Below are 20,165 nucleotides of genomic sequence, written 5' to 3' on the forward strand. Positions count from 1 at the left end.
ATTTGGATGTCCTAAATTCAATGATCTTATAGAATTATATAATTTTCAAGAATCAAAATGTACATTACATGCTAGAATGTACACTATAAAAAATACAAGAGTACATTGTCTATTCGAGGAAGTTCAAGTATTTAGAAATTGGGTAATAGATAATAAGTAATAATTTTAAAAAATTTTGTTATAATTAAATTTCTAATTTTATATATGTATTTTTATTATTCTTTAAAATTGTTTTACATAATAAATTTTAACATACATATTATTCTCTATCTTTGAATTTTTTTTTTTTTTCGTTACTTTTAAAATGTCCCCATGGTAGTGTATTTATAAAATCATCCATTATAAAACGTTTATCATCGTATGGATTTAAAGCTATTTTTTCTTCTAAAATACTATACATTTTGTGCAGTTTAGAATTTATTATACCTTGTAAACTTACTTTAATATCTTGATTGTATAGACAATCTAAATAATCTTGAAAAGGAATATTTCTTTTTACAACATTTGATGAAATTCCCTTAATTTTCTTTATGTCACATTTATCGAAAACTTGTATGGCATACATTTTTGATCTTAAACCAATAAATTCTTTCATTATATATCCATTATTTTCATCTTTCATCAGCCCAGGCACTTTTTTATTAACCAAAGGTATTTTATAAATATTATTTGTTGAATAATCACTGGTATCAAGCATTGTTCTACAATCAATTTTAATAGTTTCATAAATATCAAAATGTTTGATCTCGTAAATCAAGCTATCAGTATCCATATATAAAATTTTAGCGCAATCATTAAAGCTCGTTTTCATATAATTATAGTGAAAATCGTATAAACAAATTTTTGAAATATCTAATATTGACATACCAACGTAAATGGGTTTATTAATCGTTACACATAATTTATTCATTTTAATCGCCATTAAGTTTTCATTAAAAATAACTCTACTATGAAAATTAGGTTTTGAAATATATGAATTAGCACCGTAACGACCGTCTCATACAGTACACAATTTTACATCCACATGATTTCGAACATTTTCCATTGTTTTACCAAAAGCGGCATTATTCATTAATTTATATAAGTTTTTTGAAAATCATTATTAGCATTTACACGTAATTCCGTGTTCAATTCAATGTAAACGCGTAACCATTCTTTTTGCTTAAATTGTAAAATACGATGTATTTTATCCAGTTGAAGACCATGTTTTAAGCATGTTTTCAACATTCTAATGTGTATAACGTATCTTTTCTTATCGTATAACGTTGTTAAAAGCTTCTTATGTTTGCTATTTACCGGTGATAAATGATGAGTAGGACAAAATGGTAAATCTATATGAGAATTATGAATACTTTGCGGATTTTTAAATCGACTTCTAATATATAACCTAATGAAGAATTTGTGTCTATGTTATTAACATCAAAACTCTCACAATTATCAACCCATTTGAATTCTGCATATGGTAATACTTGTGACATTGCCCTTCCATATAAATTATTAACATCAACATACATTAAATAAACATCCTTCTTCATAGGATCATAAAGATCATGCATATACTTATTATTTGCCACAGAATGTCTCTTACAACATTGACTAATACCACCCCGTATACCTCGCTCAATAAACATTACCTTATCAATATCTGTTAATAGTTCTAGTTTTATATTTGTGAACTTTAACATTGCATCCCCGGTAAAACTCGGGAGAGTAAAATAATAAGCAGGATCTAATCCATAACTTGATAAACAATTCATTCTAAAAGTTTGAAATATATCGGCTAATAGAAGAACATCAGTTTTTAAATAGAGATCACTATATTCACCTAAATTTTTAATGTTAAAAGTTTTCCATAATTTTTTTGCATGTTCATATTCCTCTAATGTTATATTACATAAACTTAATTCACTATAAAAATCTTCATATTTTGGTAATGTAGTATCTTCAAATTTATCCCACCTGTCAAGATAATCATATGGAAATACACCTTTTTGCGTAACTAATTCAAACTCGGTATTATTAATAAAATTTTCTCTCACAATTTTCATATCATTTTTACACAATGTTTGCGATAGTTTTTCTAAGCGATGTATTTAGGAATCTGTATGAATCAATAAATCGTATTTTTAAATTTTTTTGTTTTCATGAATCTTAACTGTTTTCATAATTCCAACATATATTTCAGTGTTTAAAGCAATTACTTTAGTAATACCATTTAATAATAAAGCTACGCCTTCTTTTAAAAAATGTGCATCATAATTACTTAAGTTATGAAAAACTATTTGTAAAATATTGGAATTACGTTAATTTAAATTACATATACAATGTGCCGCTCCTCTAAATATACCAGTTAAATGACAATGATCTTTCACCTTTTAATCATTTTCAAGAAAATCTTTCTAACATATATGACATTTTGTTGCCTTAAAAAATTCTAACTTTTCTATTTCAGTTAATTCATTCATAGGAATTTTTCCAATTAAATATACATTGTTCAATTATTTTTTTAGCTCATTGACAAACCATTTCAGACAATTAACTCCTCTATAAAATTGATATATACATGATTCTTTATTTAAATTTGAATGAAAATAATATCTAATACTGCATTGTATATGTTTTTGATATTTATACCGGTATTCATTTTACTGTTGTTCTCCTTATCAATATTCTTCATTTTTTCTAAAATGCATTCAAAATCAGCATACATAATATACGGTAATTGAATTTTACGGTAAAAATTTTAAAAATATATCTATTTTTCATCTTGATGTGGTAGCTGTATCATACAATCGTTGTGTCTTTTACAATCCTTATAATGATGATTTAATTGCTCCTTTGATTGAAAATATTGTAGACATCTGTTAAAGAAAATATATAATGTAAAAATATGCATATGTATTGTTAATTTTATAAGAAATATTTACCTGTTACAAATATATTTTTTGTGTCTATTCTTGCTTAGTTGTTTAGACAGTAAACCTGATAAATTTTTAATCCAAACGAAATGAATATCTTTCCACAGAAGTAAATCAATGTGTTTTTTTCTCGTATGATTTTCATCATCGACATCATCATCAAAATTTTTACTTAAACGAAGTGGTAAATATTGTTTCTTATTTTCGTCGTATATGAATACATTAATAGTTAAATTGTTATTTGTTTCAAATGTTTTAATTTGATTTAAAGTCATGGGCAATTTTATTCCATCGCAATTCAAAACATCAAGATAATGAGGAGCAGTCATTGTTGTGTTTTGGATATAAAGCAGCCACAATAGCCCACATAAAACATTTATCATCGTTAGATTGAACATTTACAATTACTCGTTTTTTTGTATTTCTAACGGAAGATTCATCCAATGATCTCCTCTTATTAATTTACACTTGTTAATATTTATTACTAAATTTAAAATTTTTGATAAGGCCCATCCACTGTCACGTTCTTGAAATTCTTCCAGAGATTTTAAAATTGGACTCACAATGTTATTCATATACCATTTCTCCAAATCAGTGGTATTCAATAAAGTTTTATTTCTCGTTTGAAAACTTTTATCATCCAAACTAGATTTATTCATATTAGATATAATAAACTCAGCATTAAAAATAGCATTTACCTTTATAGAATTATATTGTTCCAAATAATATGTAATTTTATCAATTACCATTTCTTTAATATCCAATAAAAAACTATGTGGATCAACGTGTAGGATATTTACTATTAAACCAGTAATAATCCTGTTTTCAAAAGCAGAGTCTACATTTTCCCAACGGCAAACATATTTTAATGCTGATTTTTTTATTTCACTACTACTACCACCACTATTACCACTACCAGACCAAAAATTATATAATAAAATTTTCTTATAACTTTTAAGTTTGGTAATTTTCGCCAAAATATGTTGTTGTAATCCTATACTTATTGTATGCTTTTTTTCATTAACACTTTTCAAATATTCTAAAAGATCTTCAATAAATTCATCACATTCTCTCATCAATTTTTTTTTTCAATAACAGTATTGATTAATGTTAATTGTTCCGTAAGATTCTTCTCAACTCTCAATATAAAAGTATGTAAGTCGTCACTCATTTTTTAACCGTTTCAATATTTGATCTTAGCACAGCAATCGTCGTAAAAAACAGAAACCCTTATACGAATAAAGAAATACTTTATACATATATGCTTCTATACTAAGAAAGACACATTAGTGGGAGAATAGGATAAGTTATAAATGGGTGAAATAAAAAAGTGGGGAAATATTAGGTATGCGGTTAGAAGTAGATTATATAACATACTTTGAAACAATGTAATCGTGTGTGTCATTTATAGAGTTAAAAATTTTAATATATGGACTAATTTGATTTATTGATTCTTTCTCACCATTATTCTTATTATTTTTTCTTAATTTATATGAATAAAAACCAAACAAACTTTCCATTAAATTTTTTAGTTTTTCAATTACGGATTATGTTGGACACTCTATTCCAAATAATGATAGATCAAATTTGTCAGTCTTTGTAATAATATTACGAAATTCATCGAATTGTCGATAATTACCATCTTGAATTATATAAATCTTGCAATTGTTAAACTTAAATAGTGACATTTTACTGTTGAAATTGAAAATTGTTGGAAATACTTCATTCAGTACACCATAGCTTATATCCTTAAAAAGTGCACAATTCTTGAATATTCTCACATAATTATTATCAACGATAACGAAGATAGTACCCATATTACTTAGAACAGCTGCCTGAATTCCATCATGTGGTACTTCACTTCCAAAAAGTTGTTGATACGTTTTTGGATAGCCATTAATAAGTTTCAAAGATTTTGCATTAAAAACATAAACATAATTATTAGAATATACGGCAATCTCATCTAACGATACTTCATGTATAGCTTTAATTGATTTGAAGTCCGAGGATAAAAATTTAAGCCAATTTTTAATTAATTGTGGATTTTTAAATTCTTTTGAATTCATGTCAAAAGACCAAAGCCATTGTTTATAAATAACAAAAAGTCTTTTACTATGAATAAAATAGAGAAAATCATTCGCAAGTAATTTACAAATTGTGTTAAAATTTGAAACATCTTCATCTTCTGATTATGTTTTTTTATCTGAAGTAAGATTAATGGTGGTAATAGTTTTCCTTCTTCGCGGTGTTATATCTCCATTTGTTGTTGGAATCATCAGACTATTTTTTACTCCATCATCTGATTTATATAAATTATAAATATTATTTAAATCTACTGCATTAAAAGGTGATCCATTCGTAGTATCATGGTGTTGAACATAAGGATGCATTATATGTCCAGATGTATCATGATGTAAGCCTAAACTATGTCCAACTTCATGCATTAAAATCCAATACAAACTATACAAATTTGAATTGTACGGTCCTAAACCAAAAAACCATTGTTTTTTATCCATATATAAATGAATTTCTTTTCTATGTTGTAGTTTATCAGGAAAATATGCATGTCCCAAAACCTGACCTCCTAATCTAGCATCACATTTTGTTGAATCATAAACAAAGTAATTCATTAACACTTTGAAATGAAATAATTATATCTGCTTTACTTTTCTCTTGTACTTCTTTAAAAGTTAAATTTGTCACAATTGCTAATTGTTGAAATACTTCATATGCAGTTTCCAATTGAGGTATATTAGCTACATGAAAATACCACGATAATTCCTTTTTATACCATCTGTTCTCTTCCAAATCATTATTTTGCGAAAAATCTCCTAATCCACATCGGGGTCTTTGCATGAAATCACTAATATCTTCGTTTGTAATATCCTCGACTAAGTTAAAGTTTTGCTTAAAATCTCTTAATCTATGTTTATAGATTTCATTATCCGCAGCATTTAATACCATACCATTGTTATTATTGAAATTTTCATCGTCACTATAGCCATATTTTGTTAAATAATTTGAAATAAAAGTACTATTATTATCACAAAATACAACTCATAGAGAGAATATTGATATAACTGCGAATTTACGCAGGAAATTCATTTTAAGACACAATAGTAACACATGAGAATAAATAATATACTAAAATCAGAGGAATACATTTTTTTATTTTTATACAATACAAACGTGTGGGTGTAGTGTGTGTGTGTGTGATTTACGTCAAACACTGATTACACATTTTGATGAACAAGACTGATGGGGGTAGAAGGGAAAACCTTTAATCTGTAAAATAGAGAGAGAGAGAGAGAGAGAATGAAATAATAATAAAACAAAATAAGTCATTTTAAAACATTTATACCATATTCTCTTAATACTTACTGTAAGTTTTAATTTGATACATCATATTTAAATACTATTTCTTTTCTTCTCCCTCCTCTTCTTCTCCTCCCTCTCCTGCAACTCTTTCGTCTCCAAAAGCTCCATTCCCTTCTGTGTTTTCATCGTCATCATTCTTTTTATTTAACAACTATTTCTCTTGATATATGTGAAATTTAAAAGTTTTTCTCGTTACATCTTCAAATATGATATTCACTTTTTTATATTTTTCAAGTGTTTCACAGATTTCATCAAAGATCTCTGGATGATTTTCCAGTATATTTCGGCTTATTTTCAATGGTAGTCAAAGACATCCTACAGTGTTTAACATTAATTGTATATGTTGACCATACCTCATTATAACCTTTGAAATTTTAGTTAGCTGATATTCATGGTATAGTCGAATATTTGGTACAAATATGTTTCTCACTCTATTTACACTCAACGAAAACAAATCTTTCTTCTTTGGGTTTCCACTCATTTTCTCTCTTTCTTCTTCAATAACACTGTTTTTCACTCTCTCTCTCTCTCTCTCTCTCTCTTATAAATAAATATCTAGACTTTTCAATTCACTCAATCGTTTATACGTCTAACTCAAAGTGAGTTATAACGATAACTGATGCATACTTATGAAATTTGAAGGGTTTTAAGGTGGGGAGAGTGTTTGAACCCCATGACCCATACATAAAAATTTTGTGGTCAATATTATTACATTCTTTTTATCTCCCCCCACTCTCTCTCTCTCTCTCTCTCTCTCTCTCTCTTCATTTTAAGAAAATAAGGAGCTACATGTGTTCTGTTAAAGACTATATCTTTCCCCGGGAATGATGAGTGGTAAACTCTCTTATCAAAATCATTTTAATTTAAATAAAAAAAGACCATTAGACAGGATGATAAAACCTACACATGATAGAAAAATTAATTATCATTTAGATTACACTAAATGATTATACGCACGCGTATCCTGTTTAAAAATTTTTTTCAAAGATAAAAAGAGCTACCCGTGTTTTGAAGGATAATATATATCTTTTCCCGAGGATGGGTGGTTAATTCCCTTATCATAATCATTTTATTTTTAAATAAAAACCAATAGACCGGATGAAAAATCTACGCGCAATAGAGAGAGAAATTAATTATCATTAGATTGCACCAAATGATTATACGCACGCATATCCTGTTTTAAACTTTTCAAGGATGGAAATGGTTAACCTTTATATACATCTCTCTCTGAAAAACCACAAACAAGTAAGAAAGAAAGCGGAAAATCACACTTGCATCCTTAAAAAACTTGTCAGCGGTGATAACCGATGATGCGCGCACGCTCTCACGCACCCACATGCGCCATTAGTTCACAGTAGACTATCTGGACTTTTTGATTAGAGTAACAGAGAGAGAGAGAGAGAGAGAGAGGGAGAAAGAAAACTCTACCTCCCTCACTCGCCTCCAGCAATACCAACCGAAAGAAATAAAATCCTCCCATACCAACTTTAAAAAAAAACCAACACCTTTTTAAATCTTCAGCCCCCAAATTCGGGTGGGGGCTGCAGCGGGGGCTGGGCCTCACGCTTCACACCGCCAGGCGCCGCCATAAACTAAATAATTACTAGACTCGCCGCCAGGCTGCGCCACTCGGATCTAGGGGAAAAAGTACATTCAGAAATTTACCCCCACCGCATCTAGGGAAAAAGTATGTTCAGAAATTTACACGGTCGTTGCGGTGACATAGCTATACTACTCCTACCAAACACTCGGGCTGGATCGGACCAACCTGTGAATATTTTAAAAGTAAATATTCTACGTATCGAATGTAACATTACCGTTGGTGCATTTACGAACGATAGACCACGACATGTCATCCACGAATTCTTCCCAAGCGTTCCACCAGGCTATAAAATCTCGGAAACACCGAAGAACGTCATTTATTTGCCAGTCATTGTAAGGGTAATCGATCGTCTCACTTTACGTATTCTCGATCAAGAAAATCGTCCTGTAAATTTCGGAAGCGAAGCGATTACCCTACGGTTACACATTAGAAAATGTTGATTTACAAGAATATTAATGATTATAAACAATCATTACTCGATGAGCCAATCACTCAATCAGCTGCAGTTGAATTGAATACGTCATCGTTATCATCATTACAGAGTAATATTGAAAATAATAAAATTGGAATTGGTAATAAGAAAGTGCTAACTAGAAAAAATATAGATTTTCTACGCTCATTGGGTTTGACTGTGAAGAAAAAAAATCATGGATCCGTTGAAACGTTACCGCACAGCCTGTATACGACAATCGCATAAGTAAATTAGAAATGCACGTCCAAAATCCATATGCGAATGCATCATTGGGAAATAGTGATGAAATTCGTATACCTATACAACAACAAGATTTGATTCTTTTACCGAGCGGAAGTTACCTCTATATAGAGGGGAAACTAATTAAAGGTACTCGTGCTGCTGATACCCCTTTGTTGGATAAAGTTATGCTCGACGCTAATTCTATGGCATTCTTATTCGATGAAATTCGGTATGAATTGAACGGTATTGAGATCGATCGTTGTAAAAACGTCGGTATTACTACCAATATTAAGAATCTCATATCCTTAAGCACCGAAGAGAGTACGAGTCTACGTCATTCTGGTTGGTTTATCGAGACTCAAGATCGTGAAAATGTCACTAACAATTTCAGCTTTTGCGTTCCCCTGCATATGCTGTTAGGATTCTGCGAAGATTACAAACGTGTCATCATTAATGCTCGCCATGAGATTATTCTGATACAAGCACGTAATGATATCAATTTAATATTTTCATCGAATAAGTTTACCGATTCAAGAATCGAACTGTACCGAGTGCAATGGAGAATATCTAATGTGACTTTGAATGAATTTACCAAACTACAATTTCTACGTGTTATCGAGCAGAATAAAAATCTCACGATGGCTTTTCGTTCCTGGGAGCTCTACGAATATCCGCTTCTCCCTGAAACACAGCGATATACGTGGGCTACGAAAGCAGCTACACAATTAGAGAAGGCTAGATATGTGATATTGGCGTTTAGAAGAAATAAGAAGAACGATCAATACTCGGATGTACTTAAATTTAGCGATTGTGATGTACGTGATGTTAAAGTCTATCCGAATTTTGAATTTTATCCGTACGATCGTCTCAATTCAGACCTCACAAAATCTCGCTATTCCGTACTATATGACATGTATGTAAAGTTCTTCAAATAATATTATGATGGAGAAAAACTGTCGAAACCAATGCTCGATTATCTAAACTTTTTAAAATATGGTCCACTTTTCGTAATTGTTTCGCATCAAAATGAATCTATTAAAACTGGAACGGTTGATGTTAAAATTGAGATAGAGTGTTGGAAAAACATTCGGAGTAATACTGCAGCATATTGTTTAATTATACATGATAAAATTGTAGACTATAATCCACTTACGAATATTGTGAGAAATGTAAGGTTTAGAAAAAAAGTAAAACATTGTTTTTTAAAACATATATAAAAGTATTTATTAATTTAAACATTATTATTATTATTACACAAAACACATTATTTTTGCATTTAAATTCCAGATTATAGTATTTTCCTCCCAAATATCTCATTATTAATATATTTTCATTTGCTGCTTTCTACAGCTATGCAAATTGGTCCTGTACCTTCGATTCCAATAAAGCAGCCATCCGCGCTGGTAAATAGAACCATTTATCAGTCAAGAGTTTAGCTATTAATCTCATCCCAAATTTCGTGTTAACTTTCAGAATTTGAAGTATTTCGTACTCTTGATTTTCTTCAAGAGTTTTTAATTTAATAAAATCCATCTCAGGGACGGAAGTTATTGAATTGACACCACTTAAAAAGGACTTTCCTTTTTCTATACTATAAAGAAAACCCTTATTATTATTATTATTAATATTAATATTAAAAAACAAAGATTTAAATGATGTACGTATTCTTACCTTTAGAAGACTAAAAAGTATGTATAAAACTTGTGTGGAGAATTAATTTGATATATATCCCAGATAGCACAGGAACATCCTTTTAGTATTATAAATTGTATCTATCTTTACGTAGTCAAAATTGTTCTTACAATGCGCGGAAAAGCATAGTAATATCTTGTATACTTTAGAGAAATATATGGTATTCTTATAAAGCAGATTTAAATCAAAGCATGCAAGTACGCTAGTTTCATACTAACATAGGGAAAAATAGGAAACTTTGTTTAAATACAATAAGTGTATAAGAATTAGTGGTACTTTACATTCAATTTTAATATAAAAATTATCTACTTGGGTAGAAGACTAATAGGACACCAGTAATAATACGTTTGTTGTATTTAAGTAAAGTTTCCTATTTTCTCCCTATGTTAGTATAAAATTAGTGTACTTGTATTCTTCGCTTTAAATTTGCTTTATATGAATACCATATATTTCTCTAAAGTATACAAAATATTACTATGCTTTTCCGCGCAGTGTAAGAACAATTTTGACTACGTAAAGATAGATACATTTTATAATACTAAAGAGATGCTCTTGTGCTATCTGGGATATTTGTGTGTATACGTATATATATACATCTATATTATTAAGCCTAGTAAATTAAACTATATAATGCTGTAAATTATTGACTGCCTAAGTTGGACCACCGCTGCAATGAACTACTGCTGAAGAAACTATTTATATTCGATATTGTCTCAATGTAACACCTGTTGCCTCTTCGTCTTCCGACACCCATGATTCTCGTGTGGAGTACCTATTAGCGGAACTGACTACCTTTGGTCGGCATAAACTCCTTCTGGGGGTTGTTTATCGTCCACCTAAGGTGGCGTGTAAGGCGGTGCTTGAGGCCTGTCTGACGGAGTACTGTCAGGATTATGGTTCCAGAATTATATTATGGGAGATCTCAATATTGATCTATTATCTGACTCTGCGGATTCAATTTATCTTAAGCATTTAATTGAGCTCAGCTCTCTCTATAATGTTCCCTATGGATCTACGCACTTTTCCACCTACACTCAGACCTGGCTTGATGTATGCTTGACTAACTCGGCTGACTCGTTTCATTATTGGTATCAACGACCTGTTCCCTTCCTTTCTGCTCATGACCTCATCGGTGTCTTCTATAAATTTATGTTCTTTTAACTATGCTGCTACGTTGAGGCGTGGTCGGCGTTGGGCGGGTCTGGATGCTACTGCACTGGCTGATCAGATTTCACGGCTTGATTTTTGTCACCTGATGAATGGTCGCGACTTGGACTCTTCCGTGGAAATCTTGAACACCGGGTTATACAATGTGTTGGAATTACTAGCTCCTTACACTGAATTGCGTGTACGTAAAAAAGCCTCCCCTTGGATTACGCCCTCTATGCGTCGTTTAATGATTTATTGCGACAAGTTACGTCTCAAGTTGCGTAGACTAGGGAATGCACCTGAGTGCCTTGTCTCTGAATATAGAGAATTGCGTAACCATATCAAGTTGGAGCTTCGTATTGCTAAGGATAACTACTGTGTCAAGGCCATTTCCGGAGTGAGTGACTCGCGCTTGCTTTGGACTACGCTGCGTGGATTGGACATTGTGCCGAAGCGTAGAACACCTTTCGTGTCAACTTTTTCGCCTGATACTCTTAATGAGGCATTTCAGGCTGCCTTTTCCGATCCGTCTACTCACTCCTATAGGTCCAGTAATCAATTAATTGCAGAGATGGGGGTTAATCTTGTAGTGGGGGTTCCTTCAGTTGACTATCGCTTCTTTTTTTCATATATTGACACGCAGACTTTTTTGAGGCACTATAAGTTTCCTTTTTCGGGTGTCATGGGGGCCGATGGCCTTCCTGGTCGTTTTTTGCAAATGTGCTCTCCATTCATAGCCTCTTCGGTTCTTAGCCTCTTTAATTGGTCACTAACATCCTCCAAATTTCCGGAGGCCTGGAAGAAGGTTATTGTTTCTCCTATTCCTAAGGTTACTAACCCCATGTCTCCTGCTGATTACCGCCCCATCTCGCTCCTATGTGAGATCTCCAAGATCTTTGAGCGTATTGTCCATGCCGATATCCGGGCCTTTCTTGCCTCATCTGGTTTTAATGATGAGTCGCAATTTGGCTTTGGTTCGGGTGGCTCTACGAAGGCGGCTCTCATTCAAGTGGTGGACGATGTGCGTATGAGGATTGACGAGCGTAAACTTACATTGTTGGTGCTTTTCGATTTCTCGAAGGCCTTTGATACAGTGGATCATGTCATTTTGCTTCGGAAGTTATCCAGTCTTGGCTTCTCTGATTCTGCGCTTTTATGGATGAAGTCATATCTGAGTGACAGGAAGCAGGCTGTGCGGGTTGACGGCAGTCTGTCTGGTTGGCATCATGTGCCCTCTGGTGTTCCACAGGGCTCAGTTCTTGGCCCATTACTTTTCTTACTGTACTCTGCGGATGTTGTCTCTGCTTTTCGTTCCTGTATACTTGTTCGGTATGCGGATGATACTCAGGCTTACGCTCAGTGCTTGCCGGACCTCACGTCTTTGAATGAATGCATAGCCAATATTAATCTGGATATTACTAGGTTTGTGGAATGGGCTAAGTTAATTAAGCTTGTGCTTAATCCGTTAAAGACGCACTATATGGTCCTCGGATCTGCCACCTACATCAATGCCCTCGATCTATCCTTGTGGCCTCCTATTATTGTCGATGGTAGGGAGATTTCTCCATCCTTGTCTGTCAAGAGTTTGGGAGTGATCCTTACTCCTGCCCTCAACTGGCGTGATATGGTTACATCCACCTGCGCCAAAATATATAGGACCCTTTACCAACTTAGGTCTAACCAAGGAAGTATGTCAGTGAAGCTCCGTCACCTGCTTGTTTCATCACTTATCTTTTCTCTAGTCGATTATTGTTGTGCTTTATTGACGGATATTACGGAGGAGGAGAATCTTCGTCTCGATCGGTCGCTTAATGCGTGCGTACGTTTTGTTTATGGGGTTTCCAGGTCTGAGCACATTTCCCCATTTTATCATAAAGCTAAGTGGTTGCGTGTGGCTGTTCGCCGGCAATATTTTCTTGGGGTTTCTATGTACAAGGTGGTCAATGGCCTCGGTCCATCGTTTCTCGCCAGGCAGATTCGTTATGCCAGAATGGACTCTGTTCTTTCGACTTCTAGTCGGGGTGGTTGCAGGCTTGATCTTTTCCCCCCATTGTGTCGCACAGTCCGGTATCAAAAGTCCTTTATTGTCTCTGGGACTTATTTCTGGAACTCTCTGCCTGACGGGCTGCGTGAGTCGTGTTCTTTGGCTGCCTTCAAAAATAATCTCTATGAATATCTACTTAATTGCCCAGGTCATCTGTAAGTGGGATCTGCCCTGCTCGCAATTGCGTGTTTCTATCTTTGCGTGCTAGTGTATTGTATACTAATTATTTAATTGTTCTTAGTTATTTATTTATTTATTCATAACTTCTTATGTAGTATTATTTATTCTATGCTTATGTTTTTGAGAGCATTTTGTCTCTCCTTAATTGTTTTACTCGTTTATAGTCTATCTTTGTTCTTACTATCATGTTGTAATTTACTTGTTTATACTTATGGGCATTAGCCTAGTTTAATAATAAAACTATTTATCTATCTCTCTCTCTCTCTCTCTCTCTCCACGGGAGAAAGACAATCATGGAAAAAACAAAAAAATTTTAAAGATGAATGTAGGTGAGGGGGACTCGTCACGTCCGAATTTCATTGGAAAGTGCTAATAGCGAGCTCATTCACGTGTATTGAGAAACGTTCGAATACATCGGAGCGCACTAATACATTTAAATAAAAAAATATCTATATGCAATCATACTGATGGGGTGAATGTAGTCCCTAAACATATTAAAAATTACAGCAGTTCCTAAAGCAATTAAAAAAATATGCTGTGACGTTATCAGAGTGGGAAAACTCATAAGTGGTGGGGGTCAATGCACTCCCTAAATTTATATCAAAATTATGACACGTTCGTGAAGCAATTAAAAAAATTTACTGTGACGTTAGCGGAGTGTTGGAACTCATATGCTAACCAAGTTGGGGGCATGACGTCAGAGGAGTGGGGATACCTCCCGCCTCTCGCGACAGGGACCCCCGCACGCCGCACCCCCCTTGCCACTATTTCAGTGTATCGGCATAGCTACACTACTATCATTAATAACTTATTTGAATTGATAACAAAATAAAAATTAAATTTTTATAAGAATATTTAAAGTGTAAGACTTAATAAAGATATTTTGAGCGTAACTATGGAATATTAAAACCCCATTTTTACATATTTTTTAATCTAATATGTTCATGGCAATAAATAAACATTCTACAATAAAAAAAAATTTATTGGATGGAATCGAACTCGAATCTGAGGTTTGAAAGAGTGAGGTTTGAAACAGAAGGACGAAAAGAAATTTTACTCGGCTCGTCGGCTAAATGAAAGTTCGATCGAGAGGGAGAGAGAGATCCTAGAAAGCTATGCCGTTCTCTCTCGAACTCGATGTTTAGCGAAGATGGCCGAAGTTGAGCGATGTTAACCGAAGGAGGCTGCACACGCATACGCACCACAGTAATGGTGTGTGTGCCTAACAAAGAGCTTCTCATTCGCGTCCGACAGATGGCGTTAGTCGTTTTATGGAATTCACGACGTTTACGATCATCAGCGCCGCCTACCGGCAAGGATTATTTTAGGACCCCACCATGAGCAATCTCCCGTTTCATCTCTGGATTTAGTTTAGTAAGGGTGGTTTCCAACAATATACGCATGCATGTGTATAGGAACAAATGGTGCAGCCAATAGAAAGCGCGCTGCTACATGCAGCAACCTGTTCATCCCTCAGTGCTCCATTCCCCTTGCAGACAAGTTACGTGCAGGTCGCATTTCAGCCATATTTGTTTAATGAATGGTGAGTAGTTTTTCATATTGCATAATTATGCCTCAAATAAGTGTTGCGTGCTTTATAATAGCAGTGTTTTTGAATATATAGTATGGTGAAAAAGTGCAAGACTAACGGCCGTATTCATAGTCGGTCCTTAAGAAGCTCCTTAGATTAAGGACTCTTTACCTAGGGAATTTTTGTTTTAGCAAAATGAAGTTTGTCCATAGCTGTCAAATGGCGCGGTTAACCTTCATTTTTGAATCGTAAACAAGAATAATATTTTCGGAACACGATTGCGGAAAAGAAGAAAGAATTTTAGTAAATAACAGAGAAGAAAAAACATATCAGATGAGTATTAATTACTAACAAAACATGAAAATTATTGTAAATTTTTAAGGAAATATACTTTGTGATTATTTTATTTTTGTTACAGGTGAAATCCTGTTTCTGATGTGTTTCAATTAAGAAAAAAAGTACTTATAGATCAATAAATGAAAAAGTATTAAATTATAAAGCATTTCTGTGTAGCCCAATCATTTCAATAATTGAGACATAATGTTATAACAGTGAATGTGTAAGCGATTAGTGTATATACAACCAAGTTTTATTGTAAATTAGTAATGATGTACGATAATGTTTTGATTACTATTATTATAAATTAAAGCTAGTTCAATTAACCTATTATTTATATTTTTTCCCTTTTCCCAAATTCTACATACACATAGTACGTAATTACATATTCTCATATTAGTCATATATTCTTTAAATTACTAACAAAATTACCACAATTTTTTATTTGTAGAGCATAACTGTTTGTTGCAATGATTTTTATTATTTGATCAATGTAAGACAAATTGCAATAGATTTCTGCAAATGTCTTATTGATCCACCACATCCTTCCACATCTTGTATGACATTTATTTGCCTTGTTAGTCCCTTTTTCTAGTTTTCAACATATACGAATATTTTTGTGCTATTTTCAAATACACTCAGATATGGCTATTCTATTGACTAACTGATTTTATAAATATTAAGATGATTAGTAAACCATTGTTCTGTTAAATTTGAAAAATGGACGCTTGAATTATTGTGCTTATAATGTTTGGCACCTCTTCCATAGGATATCATCTCTTTACATTTTAGAGGATGTTATATTTAAGTGTACTGCTGAATGCATCTTGTTTTTAGCTTCAAATAATTTTCCATCTTCACATTTGGATATCCATCCTCAATATATGATACATATTTTGTTACTCCTATTTGTTTGTGAAATTTATTTATTCTAAAATCTTAATTTATCTTTTTACTAGATATATGTTATATCATTTTCAAAGAATTGATATGTCTTTCTATCAATGCTAACAACATCATAATAGATGTAGTGAAATAAGTATTCTATATTCAAAATGGATATCCATGCATGTAGTTGGAAAACTATTTGAAGCTGAAAACAAGATGATCTCAGCAGTATACAAATACCTTTTAAAGAACTTTATCTTCAGAAGTATTATGAGAACATATTTCGCAGAAAAAATGCCAAATTTTAATAGCATCATTCAAATGCCCATTTTACAAATTAAACAAGATAATGGTTTAACACCATTTCAACTATTACAATAATAATTGCAGATCAGCAGTATTATCAGATCTGTGTGTATGTATAGATGATTAGAAAATTAATGTTATATGTTATAGACAAGAAGAAAATAGTGCAACGGAGCCAAATAAATGTCACACAAGATGTGGAAGGATGTGGTGGATAAACAAAACATTTGCAGAAACCCTATGCAACTTGTCTTACATTGATCGAATAATAAAAATCATTGCAACAAACAGTTATGCTCTACAAATAAAAAATTGTGGTAATTTTGTTAGTAATTTAAAGAATATATGACTAATATGAGAATATGTAATTATATACTATATGTATATAGAATTTGGAAAAACGGAAGAAATATAAATAATAGGTTAATTGAGTTAGCTTTAATTTATAATAATAGCAATCAAAACATTATCGTACATCATTACTGATTTACAATAAAACTTGGTTGTATATACACTAATCGCTTACACATTTACTGTTCTAATATTATGTCATAATTATTGAAATGACTGGGCTACACAGAATTGCTTTATAATTTAATGCTTTTTCATTTATTGGTCTATAAGTACTTTTTTCCTTAATTGAAATTAAGCAGAATCAGGATTTCACTTGTAACAAAAATAAAATAATAACAAAGTATATTTCCTTAAAAATTTACAATAATTTTTATATTTTGATTTTAATTAATACTCATCTGATATATTTTTCCTTTTCTGTTATTTGTTAAAATCCTTCCTTCTTTTCTGCAATCGTTTTCCAAAAATATTTTTGTTTACGATTCAAAAATAAAGGTTAACCGCACCATTTGACAGCTATGACACACACTGTATAATGTAACGTCTAAGTTCACGGGGCTGAATTTACTATACAAAACCCGTACTGTTCGCAGACTTACCGTTTCGGACACTATACGTTTGACTAGTTTGCCCGGGACCGGTCGCAATTCGATATATTAGATGAATGAAAAATGCAGAGATATATACCTTTTTGTTGAGAAAGGGCTTCCTCGACGATGGTGGGGATGGAAAATGAGAAAGAATGCGGACACTAATTTCACTTTGGAAACGATCAAATAGTATAATTATAAGATAATGATTACAAAAAGTGGAGTTATGAAGTAAATGCTAATTAGAATACAAGATACAAGTAGTGCAAAGGAATTAATACAAATCGACTTAAGAAACCGTGTGAATTGGTTTGAGCTAATAATTAGAATGAATCTTCAAACTTAATTGCTACGTTTCTTAACCTAGGGCTGGACTCTCTGACCCTTGGAGTGGGGGGTGCGCGCTGAACTAAGGCGCATGACTTAGTTCCCCCCCACTATTTCGTTGAGATCGGCTGGTTGCCATAGTATATGCTCCCAGAGGAAGAGAGAGAGACGTTACAGACGTTACACCTCCCCCCCCTGGGATAATAAGAGAATTAGAAGAATTCTCTTATGAAAATGGGGTCAGGGAGCCCATTGCTCGCCCCGAAGGCTTTACTTATCGTTAACTACGGAATTACAGCTAGTTTCCGGGTTTACTATTCCGGCCTTCTCTTCCGCTTCTATACGCCTAGTTCGCTTCTCCAGAATGTACTTAACACAGCGGGGACATTCGTCCCTAGGATTGTCTATATATGTTTCGCATATGTTACACACTTTATGGAAACTGTACATGGGGTCCTGTGCCATGCAATTGTTACACCAATTGTCTATTATGAAGCACATGAGGCAATTCGGACATCGGGGATAGATGGAATATATCTCCTCTTTGCACTCGAAGCACCTTATCTTCTTCGAAGGAGTGGACCTCGAGATCTGGATGTGTTCCCGCACATGGTATAGCTGCTTCAGCTCCGGATCTTTAATATTGAAGCATCGATGACAAATGAGCCCCGGGCTGGTAACATCTCCATTTAGTACGATGCGGGCACCCCTCGTGCAGTATACTTTGGCTGGTCCCTTGATGTAGAATTGTTCCGACTCCATGATTGAGGATACTGCACTTCGGAAGTAAGGAAGCTGGAAGGGAAAATCTGAAATAAAGGGTGGTTAGTATAGTTGCAGTTTGTTAGTATCTGATTAGGTTCTAGTTAAATCTAAGAAAGTCGAGCTATGATTGTGCGGTGCACTGGGAGGGTAGGGGTTTGGTCTACTATCTCGCCCCTCGAGATCGTCTCTACGAAGGTCCAAGGACCTTCGTGATCTATGTAGAGTAGGATACAATGTCGATTCGGTGCTGGAGCGTGATCCTTCGGGAGCTGCTTCTTCGGTTTTCTCCGCTTCGTTGTCTCCTCTTCTGTCCTCTGGTTCAGGATTCCGCCTCCTCGCAACAGCTCGGTGCAAAAGCAAGTTGGTTAGCGAGTTCCAACATGCCCCCACTAGGTGAATTCCCCATCCATAGGCTGCGTGTAAGGCGTAACCATGCAACAGGGTGTCAAGGGTCATCTTTATCACGACGTATACCATGTATATTCCCAATAGCCCGGCACTAGTGGTCCCGAAAGTGGTCATCCCCATCCAGATTTTTCCCATGGTGATTTGGGTAATTTTTTCTAGTGCCGTTTCGTCTAATAGATGGTGTATAGATATACCCTCCTCAATAGATGGACGTCCCGAGAAACTCCTGATGACGTTACTAGTTAAGGCCGGTCTTTCGGCCGAGAACATGATATGGTCTCGCAGCCGGTCGATGTCACTCTGGCTGTATATACCGGAAGTAGCCAAGTTTCCAGGTGAGAGGTATCTCCAGGTGAGGCGGGTTTTTGGCTTCAGTTTTTCTGGGGCACTTACGTCCAAGGCTTTCGCCAGTAGGCGCACCCATCCGTGTTCGGTCAAATGTCGCGTTGGTAGGACACTAGAGCAGTCTCTTTTCGTGCCGTATCTTTTTAAAACCCTGGACCTGGGGGCTACGAAGTATGACTCATTGAGGTAGGTCACCGGGAGTTCTAAAAAGCAATCCGTTGTTTCCCGAATTTCCACTCGCACGGGTATGCACTTTATCACGTAAATGACCTCTCCGGCCGGGTCTGCGGTGTATCCTGGGCCTTTCATAAGGGTGTATGCAAAATCAGTGGGGTTGGAGGCAGCGGTTGACAGCGTGATTTCCAATAATTGACGTTCCATATCGCACTTTTGTCTAATGATGTCTGCATATAATGAGTTCACTTGGTTACGAATGTGCCTCTCTACGTAGATAAACTTTGAGTTTATATAAGTGAATAAGTCCATATTTTCGACGGACATGTCCCGGGATTTCGGGAAGGTGTTGCCCGCTTGGGTTTCTAATACGAATAACTTAGGATGTTCGGTGCGATATAGCTCGTATCCGCATACTTTCAGGCTGGTGGTACGGGTCAAAGCGAAGGTGACGTCATTGGAGATGACGGAGCAGATCTCAGG

At 34.1% G+C, this 20,165-nt stretch overlaps 3 protein-coding genes across 4 annotated transcripts in view; all 3 read right to left on the reverse strand.

The window, feature by feature from the left end:
* Positions 1-259: 259 nt before the first annotated feature.
* LOC136773091 (uncharacterized) lies at positions 260-2,048 on the reverse strand. The gene is made up of 3 exons (XM_066726484.1): positions 1,388-2,048; positions 1,116-1,331; positions 260-996 (listed from the first exon to the last, which is right to left on the reverse strand). Exons 1-3 carry the CDS (start codon positions 2,046-2,048, stop codon positions 260-262), a joined length of 1,614 nt encoding a protein of 537 aa, XP_066582581.1.
* A 3,059-nt stretch (positions 2,049-5,107) lies between these two features.
* LOC136773099 (interstitial collagenase A-like) lies at positions 5,108-6,428 on the reverse strand. Its single transcript, XM_066726495.1, has 4 exons — positions 6,335-6,428; positions 6,140-6,173; positions 5,585-5,952; positions 5,108-5,502 (listed from the first exon to the last, which is right to left on the reverse strand). Exons 1-4 carry the CDS (start codon positions 6,426-6,428, stop codon positions 5,108-5,110), a joined length of 891 nt encoding a protein of 296 aa, XP_066582592.1.
* Positions 6,429-18,208: 11,780 nt separating this feature from the next.
* Positions 18,209-20,165, reverse strand: part of LOC136774364 (transmembrane and ubiquitin-like domain-containing protein 1) — a 139,723-nt gene continuing 137,766 nt past the window's right edge. Inside the window, exon 4 of one of the 2 annotated variants that reach the window (XM_066728607.1) lies at positions 18,209-18,799. In XM_066728607.1, coding sequence (XP_066584704.1) covers positions 18,261-18,799 — 539 coding nt within the window. In that variant the 3' untranslated portion in view covers positions 18,209-18,260. The remainder of the gene's footprint in view (positions 18,800-20,165) is intronic. The other variant, XM_066728617.1, reaches the window with a different exon arrangement.

The sequence above is a fragment of the Prorops nasuta genome, unplaced genomic scaffold, assembly GCF_024137725.1.
Source record: "Prorops nasuta isolate Cenicafe-Biocafe unplaced genomic scaffold, Cenicafe_Pnas_1.2 PNAS00001, whole genome shotgun sequence".
In the NCBI taxonomy this organism is placed as follows: domain Eukaryota; kingdom Metazoa; phylum Arthropoda; class Insecta; order Hymenoptera; family Bethylidae; genus Prorops; species Prorops nasuta.